General features: G+C 42.9%; 1 protein-coding gene across 3 annotated transcripts in view; it reads left to right on the top strand.

Moving 5' to 3' along the window:
- Positions 1-22456, top strand: part of PPP2R2B (protein phosphatase 2 regulatory subunit Bbeta) — a 394552-nt gene that overhangs the window by 12761 nt on the left and 359335 nt on the right. Inside the window, exon 1 of one of the 3 annotated variants that reach the window (XM_019739121.3) lies at positions 8563-8976. The exons of 1 other annotated variant lie outside the window; for it this stretch is intronic. In XM_019739121.3, the coding sequence (XP_019594680.1) occupies positions 8903-8976 (74 nt within the window). In that variant the 5' untranslated portion in view covers positions 8563-8902. Of the gene's footprint in view, positions 1-8562; positions 8977-22456 lie in introns of those variants that run through there. One more of the 3 variants, XM_019739122.3, reaches the window with a different exon arrangement.

Genomic DNA, 22456 nt, shown 5'->3' with positions numbered 1-22456 from the left:
TCAGCTGTGCAATTCTGAGTATGGCATTTAATCTGCCTGTGCCTCAGTTTCCTCACCTATAACATAGGGACAATAAAAGAAGCCTCTTCAAGGACCCTTGTGAGGACGAAATTAGCTTATATGTAAAGTGTTTACAACACAACATGGAATATAGTTGGTGTTCAATAAGTGCTTGCTCTCTCATTATTAATATCAGGGCTAATTTACTCTTTATACCAACTCTGTGAAGGAGACATTCCATAATAATGCCCAGATTTTAGCTGAAGAAACTGATATTCAAAGAGCTTAAATGATTCATTGATTCCTCCAAAGCTATTGTTAGTAACCAGAAGACCTATGGTTTAACACGTAAACACTCAAGTGAATTAAGTTTGTATGTGGTAGTTCAGACACTTGGTTTAGCAGGCTTTGGAGTCAGGACATTGACTTTGAATCTTGGCTCTGTCATGACCTGTTGTGTGCCCTTGAGCAGGTTATTCTGAGTCTTGCTGCACGAAAAATAATAGATCCTATATCACAGGGATATCGCAAGACTTAAATGAGATAGTGCTTGTTAGTCGTCAGCTCAGGGACCTGCGCTCACCCGGGGCCCCTGAAACAGTCTTTGATTTTTCTGTCACTAGTAGCAATGGCCTTAGTAAACTCCAGTGACTTCCTCCAAAAGCCCAAACACCTTAGAGTTATGCTTGACTCTGCCTTCCTAACTTCCCTCAACACACATGCTCATTTGTTCTGTTATGTCATTCTCCTTCCTAAATATCCTAATCTCTCGAGTTCCTTGACCTCTCTCCAACCCCACTGCACTATCCTAGTCTGGACGCCATCTTCTCTCCTCTGGATCTCAAAGCAGGCTCCTTGGTTTTCTCCATCCTCCTCCTTCTTGAGACCAACTCCAGTCTGTTCACATTGTGCCTCCAGTACTATGTCTAGTGTGCGCACTTTCACTTGTCTCCCTCAAACCTTCAAGGGTCTTCATTGTTCTTAGGATATTCCCGGCCTCACTGTTTTCCTTCATGGCCTCTGTGCTCCACATTTTCTCTCGTGCCGTATTCCCTCACTCACCTCCAGCACTACACGCATTCTCTCCTTTGCCAGAATGTTGTTCACTCTCTGTTACCCTGGCAAAGCTCTACTCATCATGCAGATCTCAGCTTGGGTTTCACTTCTCCTAGTCATGTTTCCCTAACCCTGAGCTCTAAGCTCAGCGGCCCTTCTAGGAAGTCCAGGATATTATCCACCACAGCATTTGCCAAATGTATTATAATATCCTTACTCCTTGTATGTTTCCTCTACTGGACAGGAATTCCCATGAAGGCAGGGCTGTATCTATTGTGTGTACTACAGCTACAAGTTGTTTAAGAATCCCTAGTGCCCAGTGCACTGCCTGACACATGGTGGTACTTGGCAAATATTTGTTGAATAAATGCATGCATGCATGAATGAACACCAGCTTTCCAATCAGCAAAGACCAATAAGACAGGAGACTTGAAGGAAATTCATTCTGGGAGCAAGAAGGGTGTTTCTTACTGCTTAGTTCAACTCCCGATCAGGAAACTTGGTTGATGAGATTCCTTCAAATTTGAATTATTTATTGCAGAAGAGAGCTGCCATTTTTCAATGTGCCCGTGTCAGTGGTGGCCTGAAAAACCAGCTTAGACCAAATGGCAACACCATTATATTTTTAAATTTTCAAAAACACTTTCACAGATATTGTTTCATAGGATTTGTGCACCCGATCTATGGGGAAGTGAGGTGAGAAAACTGAGACTTAGTTCTCCTTTCTTGTACTCAAATTCCGTACTCGCCCACATTATGCTGACTTGTGTGCAATGAATGTGGTCCTTACGCCAACCCTGGTCTCTGAGGCCGTACTTCTGTAAAGCAGTGCTTCTCCATGTGTGTGGGAAGGGAAGGGAGACAGTCAGCAATGTCTGGAGATATTTTTTGTAATCACGACTGGGGTGGGGTGGACTTGCTACTGTCATCTAGTGGATAGAGGCCAGGGAGGCTGCTAAACCTCCTACAATGAACAGGACAGACCCCACCCCATCCTTCACCCCCTCACATGCACCCCGGCCCCACTCCCTCCACCAACAAGGAAGCATCCAGCCCCAAGTGTCAGTAGTGCTGAGGTTGAGAAACCCCTGCTGTAAAAGCAAAGCGCATGGAACCACCAGGAGGAATCTACATGTGTCAGTCTCTCCAGAGGCAGAGAGGCTAGTGAGTGCAGAGCCCCTTGAGAAGCATGATGTTTGAATTTACAAATAAATACTCTGCAGGCCAAACAGAACTCCGGTGGCACTCCTAGGGGAGCTGCTTCACTGAATGAGCAAGCCTTGCTCCAGACCTCAAGAGCGACAGGTAGAATGTTTCCTCCCCTGCCACCTCCTGACAGGTTTACTATGGTGGCCTCTCAATCAAGGGAAAACTGAGGTTAAAAGTGTTGTCCAGAGAAGGCATTAAACCCGGTCCCTCCAATGCCTTTTCTTGTATCACTAACGGGTAGCTTAAGGAGCAGAAGCTAAGATCTTGTCGCCTGGAGTCATGGGCTGGGTTACCTTAAAATCCTCCCATGTTCTCATCTATCCAAAAAGAAGGAGTGTTGGGGAATAAGGCCAAAGTAGGTGTCAGAGTCAGAGAAGGCCAAAAACATCTGCGTTGTTATCTCAGCATATTGATTGCTTTTCCTGTCATTCATGGTTTAATTAAAAACCCAGAGATGTACAAGAGGGAAGCAGATGAGGCCATTCCTTCTGAGGAACTGGAAACACATTCTGGATTTACTTTGAAATGCTTCCTTCTTACAAAGGCCTTAAGATTTTACACAGACTGAATAACTGGGCTGTTTGTTGACGAGCTTGGACAAGAGAGGTGGACGTCCACTGTTTCCAAAGAGCTAATTAGTGCATAGCCAAACATAAACATCAGAATCTGCCATATATATTTAAATTTGTTTTACAGTTCCCTTAACTTACAGTAAGTAGGGGAAAGAGTGAATGTGAGTTGTGAATAACTATATAGTAAAAATTGAAGGAAATGTAATATTTTCATGTTCGTAAAATAGCACTAAGAAACATTTTACTAGGTGTTATATAGACAGTCTCATAAACAGAAGTACTTACTGTCCCCTCTAATAATTTTTGAGGTTCCCTACATTTAAACTTTTGCTTTAATTATTACCTCCTACCAGCACGTTCTTCCCACTCACATCTCTACAGATTCAAATTTTCCCAGTCCTTTAAAGCCTATCTCAAATGCCACCACCTCCAGGACTCCAGGAAGTCTTCTTGGAATCTGACCCAATGTCCCAATTAGGTGTGAGTTCCCTACTCTGTACTTTATCTGTTATTCTCTTCTGGTCCTTCTGTAATCTGTAATATATTCATATTTTTAATTTCTTTATTTCTTACCTCCCTTTACACTCTGTGCCTTATACACCCCTCTGCTCCCCCAATTCTTGGCACTGTGTCTTGGAAATAGTAGACCTTCAATGCACATTGAGCTGTTTCCATATCTTGGCTATTATAAATAACGCTGCAGTGAACATAGGGGGGCATATGTCTTTTTGAGTTAGCATTTTTTTTCCCTTTGGATACATACCCAGAGTGGAATTGCTGGATCATTATTTTCTTTCCACCATCTGAAATAGCCTTGTTGATATAATGTTGACTTGTTGATTGTCTATCTCCTTCTTGTAGAATATAAACTCAATGAACTAAACCTCAATATATCATTTACTGTTGTATCTCCAACATCAAGAAGCATGCCTAAGCATTTAATAGCTGCTAAAAACATTACAATGTATGATTGGATATATGAACTCACCAAAAAGAGGTTGCGCTTTCTCCCGATCAAAATGTAGCAAGTTGTGAATGTCACACACTGGCTGGAGAGTGTGAGGAACGTGATGTAAATTATGTCAGAATTCTCCTTTTTGGTTCAACTCAATTCAATCCAGCACATATTTATTGAATTCCTATTATTCACCAGGCAGTGAACCTAACCCTCAAGATTCAGCAGAGAAAAATCAAAATTCTACCCTCCTGCTACTCAGTCTGGCAAGGGAATTGTATGTTTACTAGCAGTTATCAATGTAATTGAATAGCACTTACTTTATGCCACACAGAATTCTAAGCATTTTAATGAATGATTTAATCCTCACTGTGGCCCTACGTGTTAGGAATGATGCTTATAATCAAAGAAGAGGACAGGTATTTTATCTATCTTGTTTACTATTGATTTCTTAGCACCGTGTACAGTGCCTGGCATAAACCGATATTCAATAAATATATTCAATAATGAAAGAGTGATGGAAAGGGGAGGATGGTATTTGAGAGTCTATAGTAGGGGGATTTTACCCAGTCCCGAGGCACTAAGAAACTTCTCCCTGAAGATGCGACATTTTACTTAATACAGTACTTGAAGAATTAATAGAAATTTGTTTGGTTGCACGTGAAGACCTAGGCAGGCTCATCCTGACTGATCTTAAATAAGCTAACTTTTTTTTTACCTTTGGGATTTAGTTTCCTTCTTTGCAAAATGAAAAACTGTAATGACGAAACTTCCCCGAAGGAGGTTGTAAGAACTTGATAGAAGAGAAGAATCAGGGTCCCTTTGTCATAAGAGTTGGGCTTCAATGAGAGCAGGCAACAGGGATGGCACCAGAGGGAACAGGCCGTTGGGAGGCCCGAAGTCCATTGTCCCCAAGGCAAGGGCTCCAGCTGGGACTTTGAAAAATAAAAGTAATGGCTTCTGATCTCCCAGAAGGTCAGTCTAAAGAAAAGCTTGGAACAGCCTGGTCCATAGTACAGCACTCAAGAATCTCCCAATTAATTGCTTCCTCAACCCTCCCTCCCCCGCCTCACCTTTGGATGTCAGAACCTGGCATGTGGAAGTGATCTGGGGAATTTCTTGTCTCTGGGCTCTGCCAGGCTGCAGGGCCCTTCTCACATGGCACCCAAAATAGGTCACCTTTATCTTTCCCTTCTCCTAGGCTCCTGGTTTCTCTTTCAGAGACCTGTTTCTGCTCGGGCACCTCCCTCCAGGCATATCTGCCAGTGCCTTGGAGACTCCCCTCTCCTTATAAAGACTCTTTCCTCTCCTGGTGAGCCTGCTCTTATCTGAGAGGACATTAGGTATATCAGAGTCTAATTCCACTTATGGAGTTAATGACTGCTAACTGTTCATTTGCTATGCCTCCCAGTAAGATCATTGCTTTTTAATAGGAGCTTTTGGTAAGTAATGCCTAATGCCAAAGCATGGCTTTCTAACATTGACCATTCAGGGCTCTGTGACCCCAAAGAGTCTTTTCAGAACCTCTTCCTGCTGTCAGCCTCTGTGATGCTGTGCTAGAATAGTTTGTTAGTCCTTTTTTTTTCCCTGGACTATGCACTACTTTAGAACAGGGAAGGTATCTTCTATCCTGTATCCCTATCACTCAGCCTAATGCCTGATGTAACGTCAGGGTGGCAACAGAAACTGATGGACAAAAGTGGGGAGGCAAACGATCTAGGCCAAGGGTACCTGGAAACTCTGTTACCCTGACCCTTCCAGCCAAAGCATGAAATTAATACCTTCCTCCAGAGGTTCTCAAACTTGAAAGTAAGAATCACTTGGGTTGTTAAATATGCAGATTCTAGGTCTATCCCGGAAGAGTTTGAATCAATAGGTTTGAGGGCTGTGAAATCTGCATTCTTCACAAGCTCCCCCAGGTGATTCTGGCGCAAAAACACTGGATCTCCTCTGTTTGTCTTTGAATAAAGGATGATACTCTCTCGGCCTGTTTTCTCTTCTATAACATAGGGTTGTTCAGAAAACCACAAAGAAAAATATGCAAAAGCACAGTGAAACCGTGAAAATGGTGCGGTGCAAACCACCTGCATCAGAATCGCCTGTCCGACAAAGTGTCCCATTTGTTCTTTTTGCCCCTTGCCCATTCTGCATGCAGGTAGAGAGGGCACATCGGCCTGGCCTAAAATCAGTCGTTTTAAGTTGGGATGGGGGAAGACGGTTTCATTGAGGTCCAGAAGTGCTGGCTGGTTTGGAGGGGCCTCTTTGGAACGTGGGTACTGGCTTCATTGCTCTTTTGTTCCTAACGGAGGAGGCAGTGGTTGTTGTTGTTGCTGTTGTTGTTTTTAGGATTTGAGGATTTTTTTTTTTTTTTTGCTGTGTTCTTTGAGGATAATTGTAAATATATTTTTTCCCTCAGGAAGTATTTACTAAGTGCCTACAATTGACTCCGGAGGTATTTACTAAATGCCTATTGTTTATCTAAGACTGAACCATGTAGAGTTGAAGCATGTCTGTTCATGAATTCCATCATATTTTTGCTTGAATAGTATATTCCAGCTTTATGATGGGTTCGGATTCATTTTATTTTTGCTCAAAAGGACCTCTACAAACAACAAGGATGAAACATCTTTCAAAAGTGGTCTCCCATACATATTCATCCATTCGTTTGTTCACCTATTCAAGTAATATTGATTGAGTACCTGCTTTGTGCCAGGACCTCAGTGAGGCACGAGGGATACAAAAGTACATTAGGCATTGATATCTCCCTCAAGAAGTTCACAATTTCATTATTTAGACAAGACAAGTAAATACAATATGATACTGTGATTATAAGGCTGATACTAAAGGCCGATACTAATGTTACAGATAATAGCAATTAAACTTATGAAGCACTTACATTGTGCTAAGCACTGTGCTAACCCCTTCATAGGAACCATCCAATTTTGCCCTCACAATATTGTATACGATTCTGTTATTCTCTTTGTTAGATAAGTGATGGGGCTTAGAGAGGGTAAGTTGCTCAAAGTCACACAGTCAGTCAATAGCAAAGGCAGGCTTAACCCTGGTGTCTGCTTGCAGTAGCATCCTCTTAACCTAGCACCTGCTTTTTCACTGCTCTGAGGTGGCTGCATGGCCACAGAACCTCAGAGAAAGGCAACAGTAAAAACAGCGTCGGTAGTGACAGTTTATCAAGTGTTTACAATGTGCCCGGTGCCTCATATGTTTATTGTCTCAATTCATCCAAGAGTACATGAGGCAAACCTTATTGCTGTTCCCATTTTGTAGATGCAGAAACAAAGTCTCACGGGTGTTAAAGGTTTGTTTGTATCTATCCAACTGGTAAATGGATGCATTGGGATTCAAACTTGGGTCGGATGGACCCCAGAGCCCACACTCCTTCCACTCAGACTTGCTGCTGATCAGAGGTTAGATGTTCGGTATATATCAGGAAGACTCCTGTTGATCTGGTCTTCTGTCATGAGTTTGCCGTTACACAACCAAACTAGGCCATTCAGGCATTGTTTAAACAGCACCTTCCTTGGGCTTGCCCATCCTTGCTAGGTCTTTGGGTCTAAGGAAGTGATGCGTTATAAGATAGGCTAAATGTCCTGTCCCTATGAGGAGTTGTCATCAGGTCACAATGGTCTGAAAGTCAGAGAGAGAGCATATTGGTGGAAGAGTCGATTTACATTCTAACGGCCTGGACTGGCAGTATAATTACTTTATGGCTCTAAGTCTTTGCTCTTTGGGGCAGATGAGCACAGTTCTCCAAGGCTAAGTTAAATATTTTTGTAAAGAAGAGAGCCCATACAGGTTTAAAACTAATTCTACCAGATTTCAAGGCACACTGTTTTATTAAACTTTAGTTTTAAAAATCCCACTCGGGGAAGTATTAGTTTTCTTTTGAAGACCATTTAAATAATTTCCTTGTGCCTCCAAAAGCAACACAAAAGACATTTGCCTCGTTCTCTTCATTATATACAATAGTGTCTTTGACGGAACTTATAAAACCCCAAGCTGATGCCTGTGCTGGCCTTCAAGTGATAAGCCGTCCAAAGTCATGACGATTTCATGGGTCAAAGCCAAACCAGTTCCCCAACCCCAATTACTTATATCTGGTAATTGGTCATGTCCTTTAATATTCTCATGCTCTCTCTCTCTCATGTGACATCTAGTGGGAGTTTTGGTAAAGTTGTATAATCCTTGGATCAACTTAACTTTTTGCATGTTTTCATGTGCTGTCAGGGTACACGGGTTGGTGAAGGGTCAGTTCTCTAGGGTTTAGTCTCTATTCTTGTGTTGTGGCTTTCAATGTGTACAGCATAACTCTGAACCAAGTTGTTGCCTCAGTGTGAGGGACAGCAGGGAGAAAAAGAAAGCTGTAATAGAACACAGAATCTGTCTGTGTTAGCCCTGTCACCGACTACTCAATCCAGCTTTTGGCTTCACCTAAATGATAAATGGTCCTATTGTTTGGGTTTCGTATTAAAAAAAAAAAAAATAGAACTAAATCTAGATTAAGCAAGGACAGAGACCCATTTCATTGCACTGTACTTTAATATTCCTGAGACCCATGGCATTACGGGTGGCTCCTTTTAACAGCCATCCCTCTCCAGGGCGGAACACTATGCTGTCTTTGTTTCATCTGATCTTTCAGCTAAATAAGAGATGGTCACTTATCCTCACTGCTCCCGTATCCTGCTGGATTTCTATTGCTAAAAGAGAAACTGACCACACGGGAAAAGGTAGAGGTTTCAGGCAGGGCAATTCAGCGTGTGTTTACAGGCAGGACTGACTTACTCAGCAAATCCTGCTCGGAGGAGCTGCAGCCAATGAAGAGCGTATATCCCGGCTTGCTTGGGGGCTTCTGAGTTTGAGCTGCATGCAGAAATGTAAGGCAGTGCTTCCTGGCGCTGATGGCAAAATGGGACCCAGCTCCAGTTATTCCTCGGGCTTCCCAGCTTTGCAGATCTGGGAGAGAACCTACATACACATATTGGTGATGTAGCCAGCTTTAAAGGCCGAGAGAATCCTCATGGATTCAGGAGACTGGTTTGTTATTTAGATTTTTATTTTTTATTATTCTTTTTTTTTATTTTTGGAAGATGAAATGCTTCTCTCGTTACCTGCCTTACATCTTCAGACCTCCGAATACCATCCTCTCTTCCAGCTGCCACACAGAAGGTACAGACCAGAGAGGGAGAGTGTCTGGGTGGGTGGGAAAAAGTGGGCTGGTGTATGACTTCCCACAGGCTCAGCCGTTACTGTTTTCTCAAGCTACTAGATGACTGTCGTTCCTGGCAAAAGCTTGGCTCTGACAGACTTAGATCTGCTTCTAGAATCAGTCTGTCTTCTACAAAGCAAGGGAAGTATTTTCTGAAGAGCAGGATAATATTGCAAAGGTGATCTCAAAGCTGATACAGCTGATTAGAAAAAAATTCAGAAATATTTTGCCAGTCTCCCGTGTTCTGCTTAACATGCAAACAAGTAATTGGAACTAATGTTAAGGAAAGAATTTTCTGTAGGTGCTGGCACATACACTTACCCAAGCTCTCGGTTTTGTCACTATCTGTTTCATAATTTGGTACCTGTCCAAGAAAGCAATTAGCAAAATAGAATTAGCTCACTCCGTGACTGTGGAGTGCCGATTGTTGGATTGGTTTGCTCAGAGTCTGTAGTTGGTTTGCAGAGCAGGAAGAACACAGCTGACTTTTAGCACTTGCTGGAAATGTGGTTTGTGGGGGTCCTAAGTTAGTGCCTTAACTCGAGGGAGAGCTGAGCCTTATACAAACAGTCCCCAGTTCCCGGTCCTGCTGCCTTCTAACCTAGCATGCTGTGCATACGTGTGTGTGCACTTTCTGTGTCTGCGTGTGTGTGCCTTGTAAACATTCTTCCACTGAGCAATGCAGGTTGCAACATTTCTAGTCAGTAGCTGGTCATGCATCTTCTCCATGTGATTTGCCTATTTCTTTTGGTCTGACACGTCCTTATAAAAAGAGCAATTTCAAGAAAAGCCACTAGCTGGCCATTTTTCAGCCTTTGGGGTTGTCCTACAAACGATACTTGATTGAAGAGGACTGAGGATAGTGAGGGGCTGCCACTCCATCCCAGGCACACTCTTCCGGAACTGAGCTCATGAGCAGCCTGTTCTGAAAACCTGCCCTTGTTTCTCATTCTCAGAGTAGGAGCCTGGGATTGGGGGCTGCATATGTAAAAGGAGAGAAGCATTTACTATACCATAAGGTGGTTTTCAATCAGTACCCTCCAAGAAACGGGAGTAGAAGTTTGGGATCACCCTTGAATTGAGACTGAGGATGGTATTTTTCATAGACATTGATATTTCATAGATTTTTTTATTTTAATTGGATATTTCCCTTCAAAGTTCTCCTGATAGCTAAAGGACATGACCCATTGCGAAATCTTTCCTCCCCCGATGCAGAGGGACTTAGTAAGTCCTTAAGCTTATTGGAAAGAAAAAGGGGGTGTCATGGATAGAAACCTCCAGGGGAACTTTCCAAATACAAAAGACCTAAACACATGCAGGAAGCTGCCTAGATGACTGTTTCTGATTGGTCCCCTGTCCTCTCCGCCGGGTTTAAGACTTTGAGAACCCAAATACTTGGTCTATTCAATTGCTGTTTTGTATAATAATTGAACTAAAGATCCTATTGCATAGGCAAAACACCACCACAAGCGCTCCCTGGAACTGTTTTTTAATCAAATGTAAGTTATTTATTTCATCACAATGAAAATCCTATTTTATTCACGTCAAAAAAACAATCTCTGGTTCACCAACTATCACCAGATTTAGGGGTGGGGGTGGGGAGACATGTCTTTAAATGTGTTGTAAACCTAATAAAGACAGTGGGCAAGGATCATAGCATCTGCCACACGCTGATATCATGGATGAGGCACCAGTGCGTAATGGAAAGGCGTGAGTTAAAAAGCAGGCAAGCAGGGCCAAGTCACTGAGCAGTTCCATGCCCAATTTTATGTGTAAAATGGAAATAGAAAGACCTACTCCCAGGATGCTGAAAATTAAACATGGTAATTAAAGTTCTCCATAAAGCTCGGTACATGATTGGTGCCATCCATTTTTGAGTCTCCTGCCCCACACACTTTCTTAGACATTCATTTAAAAAATGTATACATTGTCTTTAGTCGTGAGTGGTTTCCTTAAACACATCACAGTGTCACTAGACACTAGGTCCACTTGTTTAGAGTTTGAGGAGAAAAATATGTCAGAATGAATCTGAGTTTGCATTCTTCTTTTTATATTATTAGCAATCATGTCACCCTGTAGTCTATTCTGGAAAAGTTATGGCTGTGAACTTCGTATTTTATTTAACTGGAAAAGCAGAGAGTGAATAATTTGTATATGTCCGTGTGAAAATCAAGTAAGTACAAATAACTCAAACAATCCCCTTAAAAGTAATTCTGGAATGACTTTAAGAGCTTCAACAATTCCCGGGCTTCTTAGGAAGTGGAACCCTCCTACTTAAAAGACTTGGGTTGTCTCGCAGCTTTGTCTTAACATTGTTTTCTCAACACAGGAAGACCTAGCTCTGCCACATGCCAGCTGGGTGATCTTTGGTAGTTGTCTAACCTCTCTGTGCCTCAGTTTCCTCATTTGTAAAACATGGGTAATTGTAAAACACTGGCTGGTTGCAAAGAAATACATTCAGAAGGCCATACACAGGGTGATGATGGTGATGACGATGATGATGGCGGTAGTCAGACTTTACTTGTGCTGCACTTGCTATATCCAAGATGTTATCTAAGCATATTATGTATAGCGACACGTGAGTACCTACACAGGGGAGGTCAACAATGTGAAGCCCACAAACACGAGCTCCTTTTCCTTCTCTCTCAGTCCTCAAGCCTATGTCTTCATCCATCAGAGAGAGCTTTGGTTCTCCACGCTGCAGTCAAAATAATGTTTAAAACTATGATCATGTTACCAACCCACCCTACCAGGCCTGACTTATTCTGACCCCTGTCTGACCTCAGACACGCTGCATCTTACCTGGTCTCCAGCCACACAGGCCTTCTTTGGTTCTTCAGTATTCTGTCTCCAACCACAGACTTTGAGGAGGCTTCTCTCTCCCCTCGGCCCCATTTCTTGTTAATTCCAGCTTCAACTCTCATCTTGAGCGGAGAAGCCATCCCTGACCCTCAGCTATCACAGCTCTGAAAGAACTGGACTGTGTTACTCTAGGACAGGGGTGTCCAAACTTTTTTCAACGTTTTTCACCAAGGGCCATATGCGGTAAAATACACAAACAGCCGGGCCACTCCCTCGAGGTGAAGTACGTATTGCCTCACCTGGTTTATTTAAGTAAACTAAATATATTTTTGGAATTTGCTGCGGGCCAATTAAAAATGGATGCGGGCTGCAGTTGGCCCGCGGGCCTCAGTTTGGACACCCCTGCTCTAGAACACCTATTCTAGTTTGTCTATTCTGAATAGACTAATGCAACTGTTTTGTTAACCTCTGTCTCCCTTCGAGACTGAAAGCTTCATGGGAGCAGGGCCACATGTAATTTTTCTCTCTGTTGTATACCCAGTACTAAAATAATACCAAGTACTTCATAGTCATTTAATAAATTTTTATTGAATGAGATGGTGACAAATGCCAAGGCTATGGTATAGATACATTTTAAAAACATATGTGAAAAACATTTTGCTAAGCATTAACTCCTACATGAATGCAGGTTGTTTTAACCATTGCCTATTGGGGAGCTTTCTGTGGCCATACTTAAGGGGACTGGTTTTATTACCATGCTCTATTTTAACTCGAAACAACAAGATACAAACAGAAGAGAAAAAAAGACAAATAATAATGCTGATGTACAAAGAGGCTTTTGAGGAGACAATTGGCCTGTCTTCCCTCCTCTGTGGACCTCATTAAGGGAACACAGAACTCCCTCCCCCATCGTAGGGACGGATTCATCCAGCAAAATGGTTTCAGGATTAGAGGAACAGAATCCCAATCACAGCCAAAAAGAAACTCCTCCAGACAGGACAGAGGAGACCCACAGAAATGAGAGAGCCAGTGATGTGTGAGGAACCTGACGTGGTATCGTCCAGTGGGCCTAACTTGGCACCCGACACAGGAAGGCCTTTTGAGGGGCTACCTAACAAAAGAATGGAGGCACTTTCTTTTCCTAAAGGACCAGGGTAGTGTGCCTTGCCACGTGCCATTTCCTCTCTCTGAGTTGTCTGTGTCATATTTCCATGCTGCAAACCCCTGCTTGTCCTTTAAAATTCAGCTGAAGCCAAGCCTTTCTAGGAAGCCTTCCTCAGCCGCTCCAAAGATGGAGTTATTATGATGAGTCACGCAAACCACAATCACAGTGGGAAGAAGAAATGAGAGGGAGAAGCAGAGCAGCACCGCCAGCTCTGTGGTGCACTGGCTGTGTGCTGAGGGCTGTGCCTCTATAATCGCATTTGCTCCTTACACACTCTCTTGTATCAAATGCCGTCATCTCCATGTTATAGATGACGATACACCTGACTTGCCCAGAGCCAAGGGGCAGAGCTAAGTAAGACTCAAGTCTAAACTCTCGGAATCAAAAATCAGTGCTCTTAACCTTTACACTGCCCATTTATTTCTGAGTATCAATGTGAGAACAGCCTTGAGATTATATCGAAGCAGTCTACATACATGTCTGTCTCCTGGGGTTCAGGAGCAGTTTGGTACAGGGACTGTGCCCTTTTGTCTTCAGTCTCTGCATCCTGCTTAGCACAGTGCTGGACTCTGAGTAGATGCTCAAGAAATTCTTAAATAAAGGACTGGATGGGAGAGTGAATGAACAAGTTTGTCCGTATCAATCATGCTCCTTCAAGAGGCGGAAACTCTTAAGGAAGAAGAATATCTTCTAGTGATATCCAAAAGCAGGCTTGCTGGAAGTCTACACACACACACTCACGAAAAAAATATATACATTTTTCTAAATCATTATGTCATAAATAATACTACTACAATAATAAGTAAAGCATACAGTGCTTATGTTTGCAACGGCACAGTTGTACTGGGTGTGTGTATCCCTCACAATAATCCTAATAGGTCAGTACTGCTGTTATCTTCATTTTATATATGAGGAAACCAAGACACAGAGTTGGTAGGTAACTTGTGCAAGGTCACACAGCTGTTAAGCGTAAGGGTTAAGATTAGAACCCATGCAGTCTGGTTCAGAGGTAGATGCTAAGAAAGGATCATCACTATACTTTGTGCCTTTGTACATATTTATGGAATTCTTATTGTTCACATTTTTGGACTTCTCTTCTCAGCCCCTTCCCCATTTTTAGAACCAACCCACTCTCAGGCCCACATCAAGTGTACTTCCATCCACGTCTTTCCCTGATTACTCATTTTCCCATCGTAACAAAAACACACCCACTTTTAAAGCCTTTCCCAAATGCATATTGTGATTCTCTGTAATGTGGAAATCATATTGCACTACCTGAAGGGGTTGTTGGAAGGATTAAGTGAGACAAAAATATTACATTGTTTTACATTGAAGTTTTTTTATTTTTATTTTTTACATTTTTATGTACACTAGGTGAATTGCCCCTGCTTTCCTCTCAGGCCAGCCCTCCACCCCTGAGCTGGACCCCACCCCTGGCCCCTACTCAAGCCCCTCACTCCTAAATTTGTCCCCTCTCTGTTATCACCAAATCTTTTCTCTCTGCAGGATCACTTTTGCAGTCCAACCATGCTGTAGATCATCTCATTTTAAATATTCATCTCATGTTTCTGTATCCCCTTCCAGCTCCTGCCCCACTCCCTGCTCTTTTCAGAAAAATGTCTTGAGAGAGTCATCTACACACAGTCGCCACCTCTTTTCCTCTGATTTGCCATTTCCATCGCTTCACCAGAATTGCTCTTGTGAGATTCACCAACGACCTCGTCAGTGACGAATCTAGTCAGTCAGCCTCGGCCAGGATTCCTCTTGCTATAGCTCTCAGCAACACTGGCACAGATGGTCTCTGCTTCCTTCTTGAAAGAGTTTCTTGTCTTGTTCTCAGGGCCCACACTTTCTCTCTGTTTCCTTCATCCTCACTGGCCAGTCCTTCTCAGACTCCCCTGCCGCTTCCTTTTATTTTCCTGAACTGTAAATATTGGAGCCCAGGGCTCAGTCTTCTCAATCTATGCTTGCTCCTAGGTGATCTCATCTATTCCCATGGTCTTAAGAATCATCCATGCAATTTATATCTGCAGCTCCAACCTCTCACCTAAAACGCAGACTTGTGCATCCAAATGCCTACCCAACATTTCCACTGGAATGCGTAATAGAGATCTCAACACAGAACTCCTACTTTCCTCTCAAGAAAAACCTGTTTCTCCAACATTCTTCTCCCGCTTAGTAAGGAGAACTCTATTCTCCGACTTTCTCAAACAAAACACCTTGGAGTCATCCTTTATTTCCTTCTTTCTCTCATATCCTTCTTCCAACTCTACCATAAATCCTCTGGGCCTAACCTCCTAAAAATATCCAGAATCCACTCTCATGTCTTAACGTATCCATCACTCAAATGTTTCTTCATCAGAGAGGACTTTCCTGGCCTTCCTATCTAAAACCAATCTCTCTCTCTCTCTCTCTCTCTCTCACACACACACACACACACACACTCCCCAGTTACTTTTAACCTGCTGGATTTTTATTCCATAGCACTTATCTTTACCTGACATGTTATATAGCCGTTTACTTATTTGTTGCCTGTCTTTTTCACACTATAGCATGTAAGCCACGTGAAAACAGAGACTTTCTCTGTTTTATTCATTCTTATATGTCCAGTACCTAGAACAGTTTCTAGCGCATAGGAAGCATGTAATACACACTTGTTGACTGAATGAATAGATGTATGAATGAATGTTTACATTAATTCTTAATAATAAAGTGGAAAGAATGGGCTCTGAAACCAGATGGACCTGAGTTCCAGTCTCAGCACAGATAATTACCTGCTGAGTGACACTTAATTACTGAACTGGTATATTTCTTTTTCTAATAATAACATACCAAAATATCCTTGTGAAGGTGAAAAAAATGTTTGTAAAACCCCTAGCATAATGCCTGTGAATATTCAGTTCATATTGTTTCTTTTGTATTGCCCATGGCACTTATCACAGCAACAGTCACAAATAGGCATTAATAGTTCAATACTGATTAAATTATTTCCTCCCTACATAGCAAGTATTAACTGTGGGCTTGTTATATGCGAGAGTGTGCTAAATACTTTATAGTTACGACTTCACATAAATCTCACAAAACATCATGAGATAAGTAGTTAATTATTCCCATTTGGCAAATGAGACAAGGTACAGAACGGTACAGTAACTTACCCAAAACCACGCAGCTAATACGTGGCAGGTCAGGGATTGCACCCAGAGTGCCTGACTCCAGAGTCCAGCTCTTATCTGACTACAATATTTTAGGTATTGTTCTCAGCACACGGGAACTTAAAAGATGAAAAAGACTCATTCCTATTTTAAGTAGCTACTACATTCTGGCAGGGGAGAGAGAGGCATATGCACACAACTCTAGCAGTAGGTTTGAACCCTGGCTATGCATGAGAATCACCTGTGACAAATGTCCAGGGTTGTCTCCAGCCCTGTTGAATCACTGGGAGGAAGTGGGCTCCAGGAATCCCAGTTTTCAAGGATCTCCAGGTGAATCTCATTAGCAGTCAGGGAGGGAAACCTGAGTCTGTGATAAACAACGGTCAGCCTTGAGAAGTATATTCAAAGCTTGGAAGAGCTCTGGGAGAAAGAGATTGATCAACTGCGGATTCCTTCGAAATTGGACAGAGTAAAATCCTGCAACAGAGAAGAGGTTGCTTTTGGTCAAGACCTCTGATGTCTGGCAGGTAAGTGGCTGTCCTGGAAAGGTTCAAGGTCAGTGTCATCCACTTACACATTCAGTGGAACTCTACTGAGCATATGTCTGCTTCATGGTAGCTATGACTTTGCTTTAAGTTTTTTGTATTAGGTACCAGCTAAAATATCCACCTAATATAGAGAAAGTCATTCAAGTTCTTGGGCTTTAGCGTGGTCATCTAAGAGAGACAAAAACTATGCACGTACCAAAGAGTTGCTTTGGTGAGTAAATGTGATAATTCATACAAAGTATATAGTGTGGTGCCCAGTATAAGTTAAGAGCTCAGTCAGAATTAGCTGGGGTTATTATTAATATGATTCGTATTGGTAGAAGTCTCTGCTTTCATGGGCTACATCCCATAGTGCAAAAAGACAGGCAGCAAATATGTAAACAGAAATTAACTTTTGCCTTTTGCACTTTGAGTGATGTGGTGATAGAAAGAATCCTGGGCCAGTGGAGGGAGAAGCTAGAGTCTGGTCCTCTTCTGACATTGCTGTCCCTTGGGAAATTGGCTAATCCTGCTGTGCCTCAAGTGGGAGTCAAGTGGGAATTTAATAAAACCTGGTGGTGTTGCTGTGAGATTAAGTGATGGTGCTTTGTGAAGTATGTCTCCCCCTTGAGTTTCCCATATTAAATCAGAAGCTGAGAGTGGTAACCCATTTTTAGGAGTTCCAAGTAAAATCTGTAAGGAACTTAGTAGTTGATAAGAAATAAGGACAAAAAATAATGTTTAAGAAAGCCAACTGGGAACCAGGCACTCTCCACGCATTATTATTATTACACGGAAATAATTATCCCAGCAATTCTGCGTGGCAGTATGCACCGTGTACAGGTAAACACACCAGGAGGACTGGAGAGAGGAAATGTCTAGTTGAAAAAGACTTTGGCTTTGGAATCAGATAAACAGAGTTACAAATGTGGTGGAAAGTTATTTATCCCCCGAGTGCCTGTTTTCTCAACTGTAAAATGGAGGTAATACTGCTTCCTTTCCATGTTTATTGTAAGGATTAAGGTCATTGAGTGGAAAGTGCCTGGTGGCCACTTAATAGATGGTCTCTGGACTTGCTGTGACAGTATCTTTATCCAGGTCGTACAGAGGTAACACGAAGGAGGTCTGATTGCAAATCCGGGGTTCCTCCTATTCCATCAAGTTCCCATCAAAAAAAGTTGTGTTTCATTCTTTGATTCTTTCAAACTATCATCACTTTTACTGGAGCTTGCTTATCATATATACTGGTCAGTCCTGTTCTGATTTGTGTTTCTGAATTCATTGTTTGTCTTTGGTACTTGTGCCCCAAGGCAATTCCTTCATTTTGACTCAATTTTATAAATCTAATAGAAAAATCACCGGCAGTGAAATCATCAGCATCATTAGAGAGACTGGCCCATTAGTTTTCTGAGTCATTGTTTCTTCACTGGCAGATCGAGCTGGGAGAAACGATGGGCTGGAATGGCCAAGGTCTTTATCTTCACAAGTGTCTGCAAAAGCAGTTAGTAGGAAAAGCGACCAGGAGGCAAATCAATGTATGGTTATAAAGATGTGCAGGAAAGCATGGATCGTATTGTTGGTACGTGGGAATGTCACCTACCTAGAAATTTTTGGAGCAAATTGAGTAGTCAGTAAACCTCCTTGCAAGGGAAGCTATTTATTTCTTAATTCATTTATTCAAAAAGTACAAACACACACATAAAGAACATTTCTATTATGTGTCAGATAGGGGCTAGGCAATAAGTTCACCAGTGGTCAAAATAGATATGGTTCCTGCCCTGATGGAAGACAAGTAAATTAATCAAATAAATGTAAACTGTGGCAAATGCTGCATGGAGAGGACATGATACATCAGAACAAGGTCTCCGAGGGTGTTCTAATGCGTAGGAAGAGCTGGACGTCTTCTCTGAAGTGTCACTTGAGCTGAGATCTGAAGGACGAGTAAAACTGAACTAGGCAGAACCAGAGAGAGCGTTTTCCAGGCAAAGGAGAGCATGTTTGCAAGGCCCTGTCACCAGAGGGGTCATGGTGAATATGAGGTCCTGCAGGAAGGAAGGCCAGTGTGACTGGAGCAGGAAACCAAGAAAGAGTATGGTGGAAAATGAGGCTGTAGGTGGTGTGACCCTGTGTGTCTCTGTGATATGAATTATGGAGTTTGGCCTTAATCCAAAAAGCAACTGCAAGTTCCTTAAGGGTATAAATTGGGGTGGGGGACGCGGAACTGACCATCTTTGCAGCATGAATAGATTCTCTTCTGACTGCTATGAGACTAGATTAGAAAGGCTAAAGGTATATGGACATATTTTAAGGAGCTGATCATGCAAAACAGAGATAAGTGGTTGCTAAAGTCAGTTTTTATGGTTGGATTACAGTAGACTTGTAGGTGGCTCTATGTATGTGCCAGATTCCTCCAGGTATATTTGTGTCTGAATAGAACAGTGTTATGAACACGGAAACCTGTCCATTGTCTTGACATCCAGACAAAGAAATTTTTACTCTCAACAAGCAATGGCAGGAACACACTATGCTCTGTATGCTCTGTTTTGAAGAGGCAGTAAACATTCCAGGCATTGAAAAATGGGGTGCGCTTGCTCATTCAGACATAGCGCTTGCATATTTAGAAGGAAGAGAAAGGCTTTTTTAGGACAAAACCAGTAAGAATGCTTTCAGATCATGTTTATTCAGTAGGAAATAGCTGCTGCATCAAAGCTTCTAGATAGAATGGTACATATGCTCCGTGGTATATATTCATATATAAACAACAAGGTGGCCCACTCAGGGGAGAGTTGACCAAAAGTCAGTCTAATGGGCAAAGGTTAGGAAACCATGTTCCACCTTAATTATTATTCCATATTTTCATGGTCCTATAACCCAGATGACAGAATGTCTAAGCATGTGGGTAGAACACCAAATGTAAAACGTATTGTTTATCTGCATTTGTTTATCATCTGTTTCCCCTCGCTAGACCATAGACTCCCTGACAGCTGCTGCTTTTACCTTTCGCTCATCACTGTGCTCGGTGCGTATAGGTGGTGATGTATCTTTGTTGAGTAAATGGTGGCGAGCATGGTCGGTGGCCGCAGCAGGCAAGTGGAGTGATCTACAAGTTTTGGGCCTCCCTTCTTCTAGGACAGTGGTTCCCAACGTAAGCATACATAAGGATTATCTGCAGTGCTTGGGGCTCGCACACTCCCCCCTAAACTGTTTATCACTACATGCTGAATGGGGTTCAAGAACCCCCATTTTCAAGAAGCATTCCAGTGCGTGTTGGGGCTCCTCCAGGAACCCCTCCAGGAAACACTGTCCTAGGATAATAGAAACTAAAACGATACAAGCAACATCACTGAATTTTTTATGGTTTCCTTCCTCCCTCCATGTCTAGTCCAAGATGTGGGAACTCTAGACTTAGCATCACAGAGCGATGTTGGTGGAGAAAAGGGGATTAGGTGCGCTGTTCATAAACACCCTGATTCTGAGGCTCAGGCTGTAGACCTACGAAAGGAAGGGTCTAGAGGTGAATTCAGAAGCAAAAGGAAGACATGAACTTCCGCCCTTGCCAGTGCCCAGAGCAGTTTTCTGAATGGCTGCTGCACCCTGTGATTGGGGGAGAACACCCAGTTGGTCCTGGCAGTGGGCATCAAACCAGGCAGCCAGAGCTGAAAGAGACATCCCAGTCCTGTTAAAAGCCCCACCCTGCATCTTGCAGAGATTAAGTGACCTGCCAAAAAGCACACAGTTCATTGGTATAGGGCTGGGACGGAAACCCATCCTGTGGCTGCACTGTGGTGCTTTGGCCTCTGTACCCCTTAGAAAGCTGTTGGACTATTCCTACAATCTTATAATATGTTCAAATGAAATGCTGACCTGAGGAGAGAGTCTTTAAAGAAGAGGGCAGGAAAGCCCTTAAGAATACATTGCAAAGAGTCTACTTCCTTTCCCATTGCAGGAATATGTCTTGATAAACCCTCAGGAGAGACCCAGCTTCCAGGTACTTTTCAATGGCTGAGCAAAATATATGTAATAGCACTATTATTTTACAGTTTTTAAAAGGAAGCTCATTTTTCTTTGAAATTGGCCCCACACAGAATCAGCTCAAAAGATTCTGGTATTAAACCTTCCAGAATGTTCTCATAAGGGCTATCTTCCCCACGCTGGGTACCTAACAAGGTCATTCAGGACTAGGGTGTGTGGTACGGGGTCCCCCACGTGTGCTACTTCCGTGCCACTGAGCAATGGACTAACCTTGACTGTGCAGAGCTCAGAGCTGGTGATTCGGGGCGGTCAGATAGTGCCTGAACTGTGTCTTCTGCAATTGCTCCTGCTCCAATCACCAACATTCCACTCTGCCAACTTGCTTTCCTCTCTTCCTCGTCTAACTGACCCTGGCTAAGCTTGCTGTGCGTGCTGGGAGCAGCCTCCTCCAAATTCACGTCATTTGAACTCATTTCCAGTCTTGTTTGGAAATTGTATTTTCGGCTCCTATTCAGAGAAATTCAAACTGAGATGATAAACGGAATTGATTCTATAGGTGAAGCAGTGGGCAAGGCTTTCGTTACACTTCTCTATTGATCCCCAGCTATGCTCTGGGCACCAGACAAAGTTATTTATTTGATACAGCACTTCCAGGTCATAGCACAGACCTCGGTGAATTGATTCAAGTTTGAGGATCCCCGTGATACCCAACCTTCATTTAAAGAACCACTTCCCAGCAAAACCTGATTTTACAATGTGAAAGAAGTAAGGCATCTTCCACTCTATACATTTTAGGTTCTTAAAAATTCGGCTCCCAAAGCTTGCAACTTCACAGGGTAAACAGATGAAATAAGACATGTTTGAGGCAGCTGGATCAGTGCCTGGGACGTAGCAGGAACTCAGTACACATTTGCTCTCTTCTCTTCTCCCACCAGCCCTTGTCTACAGACACAACTGAGTGTTGGCTCATTTGTTGATCCATTTATTAAATATTTCTTGAGCACCTACTATGTGTTGAGCATGGCTGTAGACATTGAGCATCCAGGGGTATAAAGACAGATGGATCCTTGCTATCATGGACCTTATGTTCTGGTGGGGGAAGAGAGATGCTAAACCATTGTAAGTATTTGATGCAAAGTGAGGTGGGAACTGAAATCAAGCAAGACCTACACGGGGAGATTCAGATACAATTTAAACGATGGCCTGCATATACCTGACTACAGAACTACGCTCCACACTGGCCTCCTGGCAAACAAGCTTCAGACCTGGTCTCCTGGGCAGCCCTCCGTGCATTCACGGCTCATTTTGGGTGCTTCTTGGCAAGTGTTTCTTGGGCCTCCCGTGCAGAATGTTCTGCAGCAGCCTTTTCCACCTGGCTGCTACAGAACATGCTCATTCTGCGCAGGATGGTGGGCAGGAGCTGCCAGTAGCATGATCCTCTGAGAAGTAAAGCCCCCTGGGAGCTGAGTCTGCAGGCCCCAGGGACAGCCTTTATTCATTCAAATGTGTTTTCAAGCTCCTAGGAGATACCAGGCTGAGATCAGGGTCTGGAGAAATTTCAGGAAACCGGGCAACCACTGCCCCTGACCTCATGGTGCTTGCATTCTAGTAGAAGAACCAGCCAACCGCAAGTAGACATCATTAAGCACTTCAAATGGTGACCAGGACTGGGAAGAACAGAAAAATAGGATAAATCACATAGGGAATGGTGGGCTCCCAGGAATAGGGTGGACAGGGAAGCCGTCTCTGAAGAGGGATGTTTGAGCTGAGGCTTTCACTCGTGAGAAAGAGCCAGCCATACTAAGATCCCGGGGAAGAGCAT

Source organism: Rhinolophus sinicus, chromosome 5, assembly GCF_057876585.1.
Source record: "Rhinolophus sinicus isolate RSI-liver-muscle chromosome 5, RSI-T2T, whole genome shotgun sequence".
NCBI classification, from domain to species: Eukaryota; Metazoa; Chordata; class Mammalia; order Chiroptera; family Rhinolophidae; genus Rhinolophus; species Rhinolophus sinicus.
Note: the sequence above shows the minus strand (reverse complement) of the source record. Positions and strands in the feature narration are given on the sequence as shown.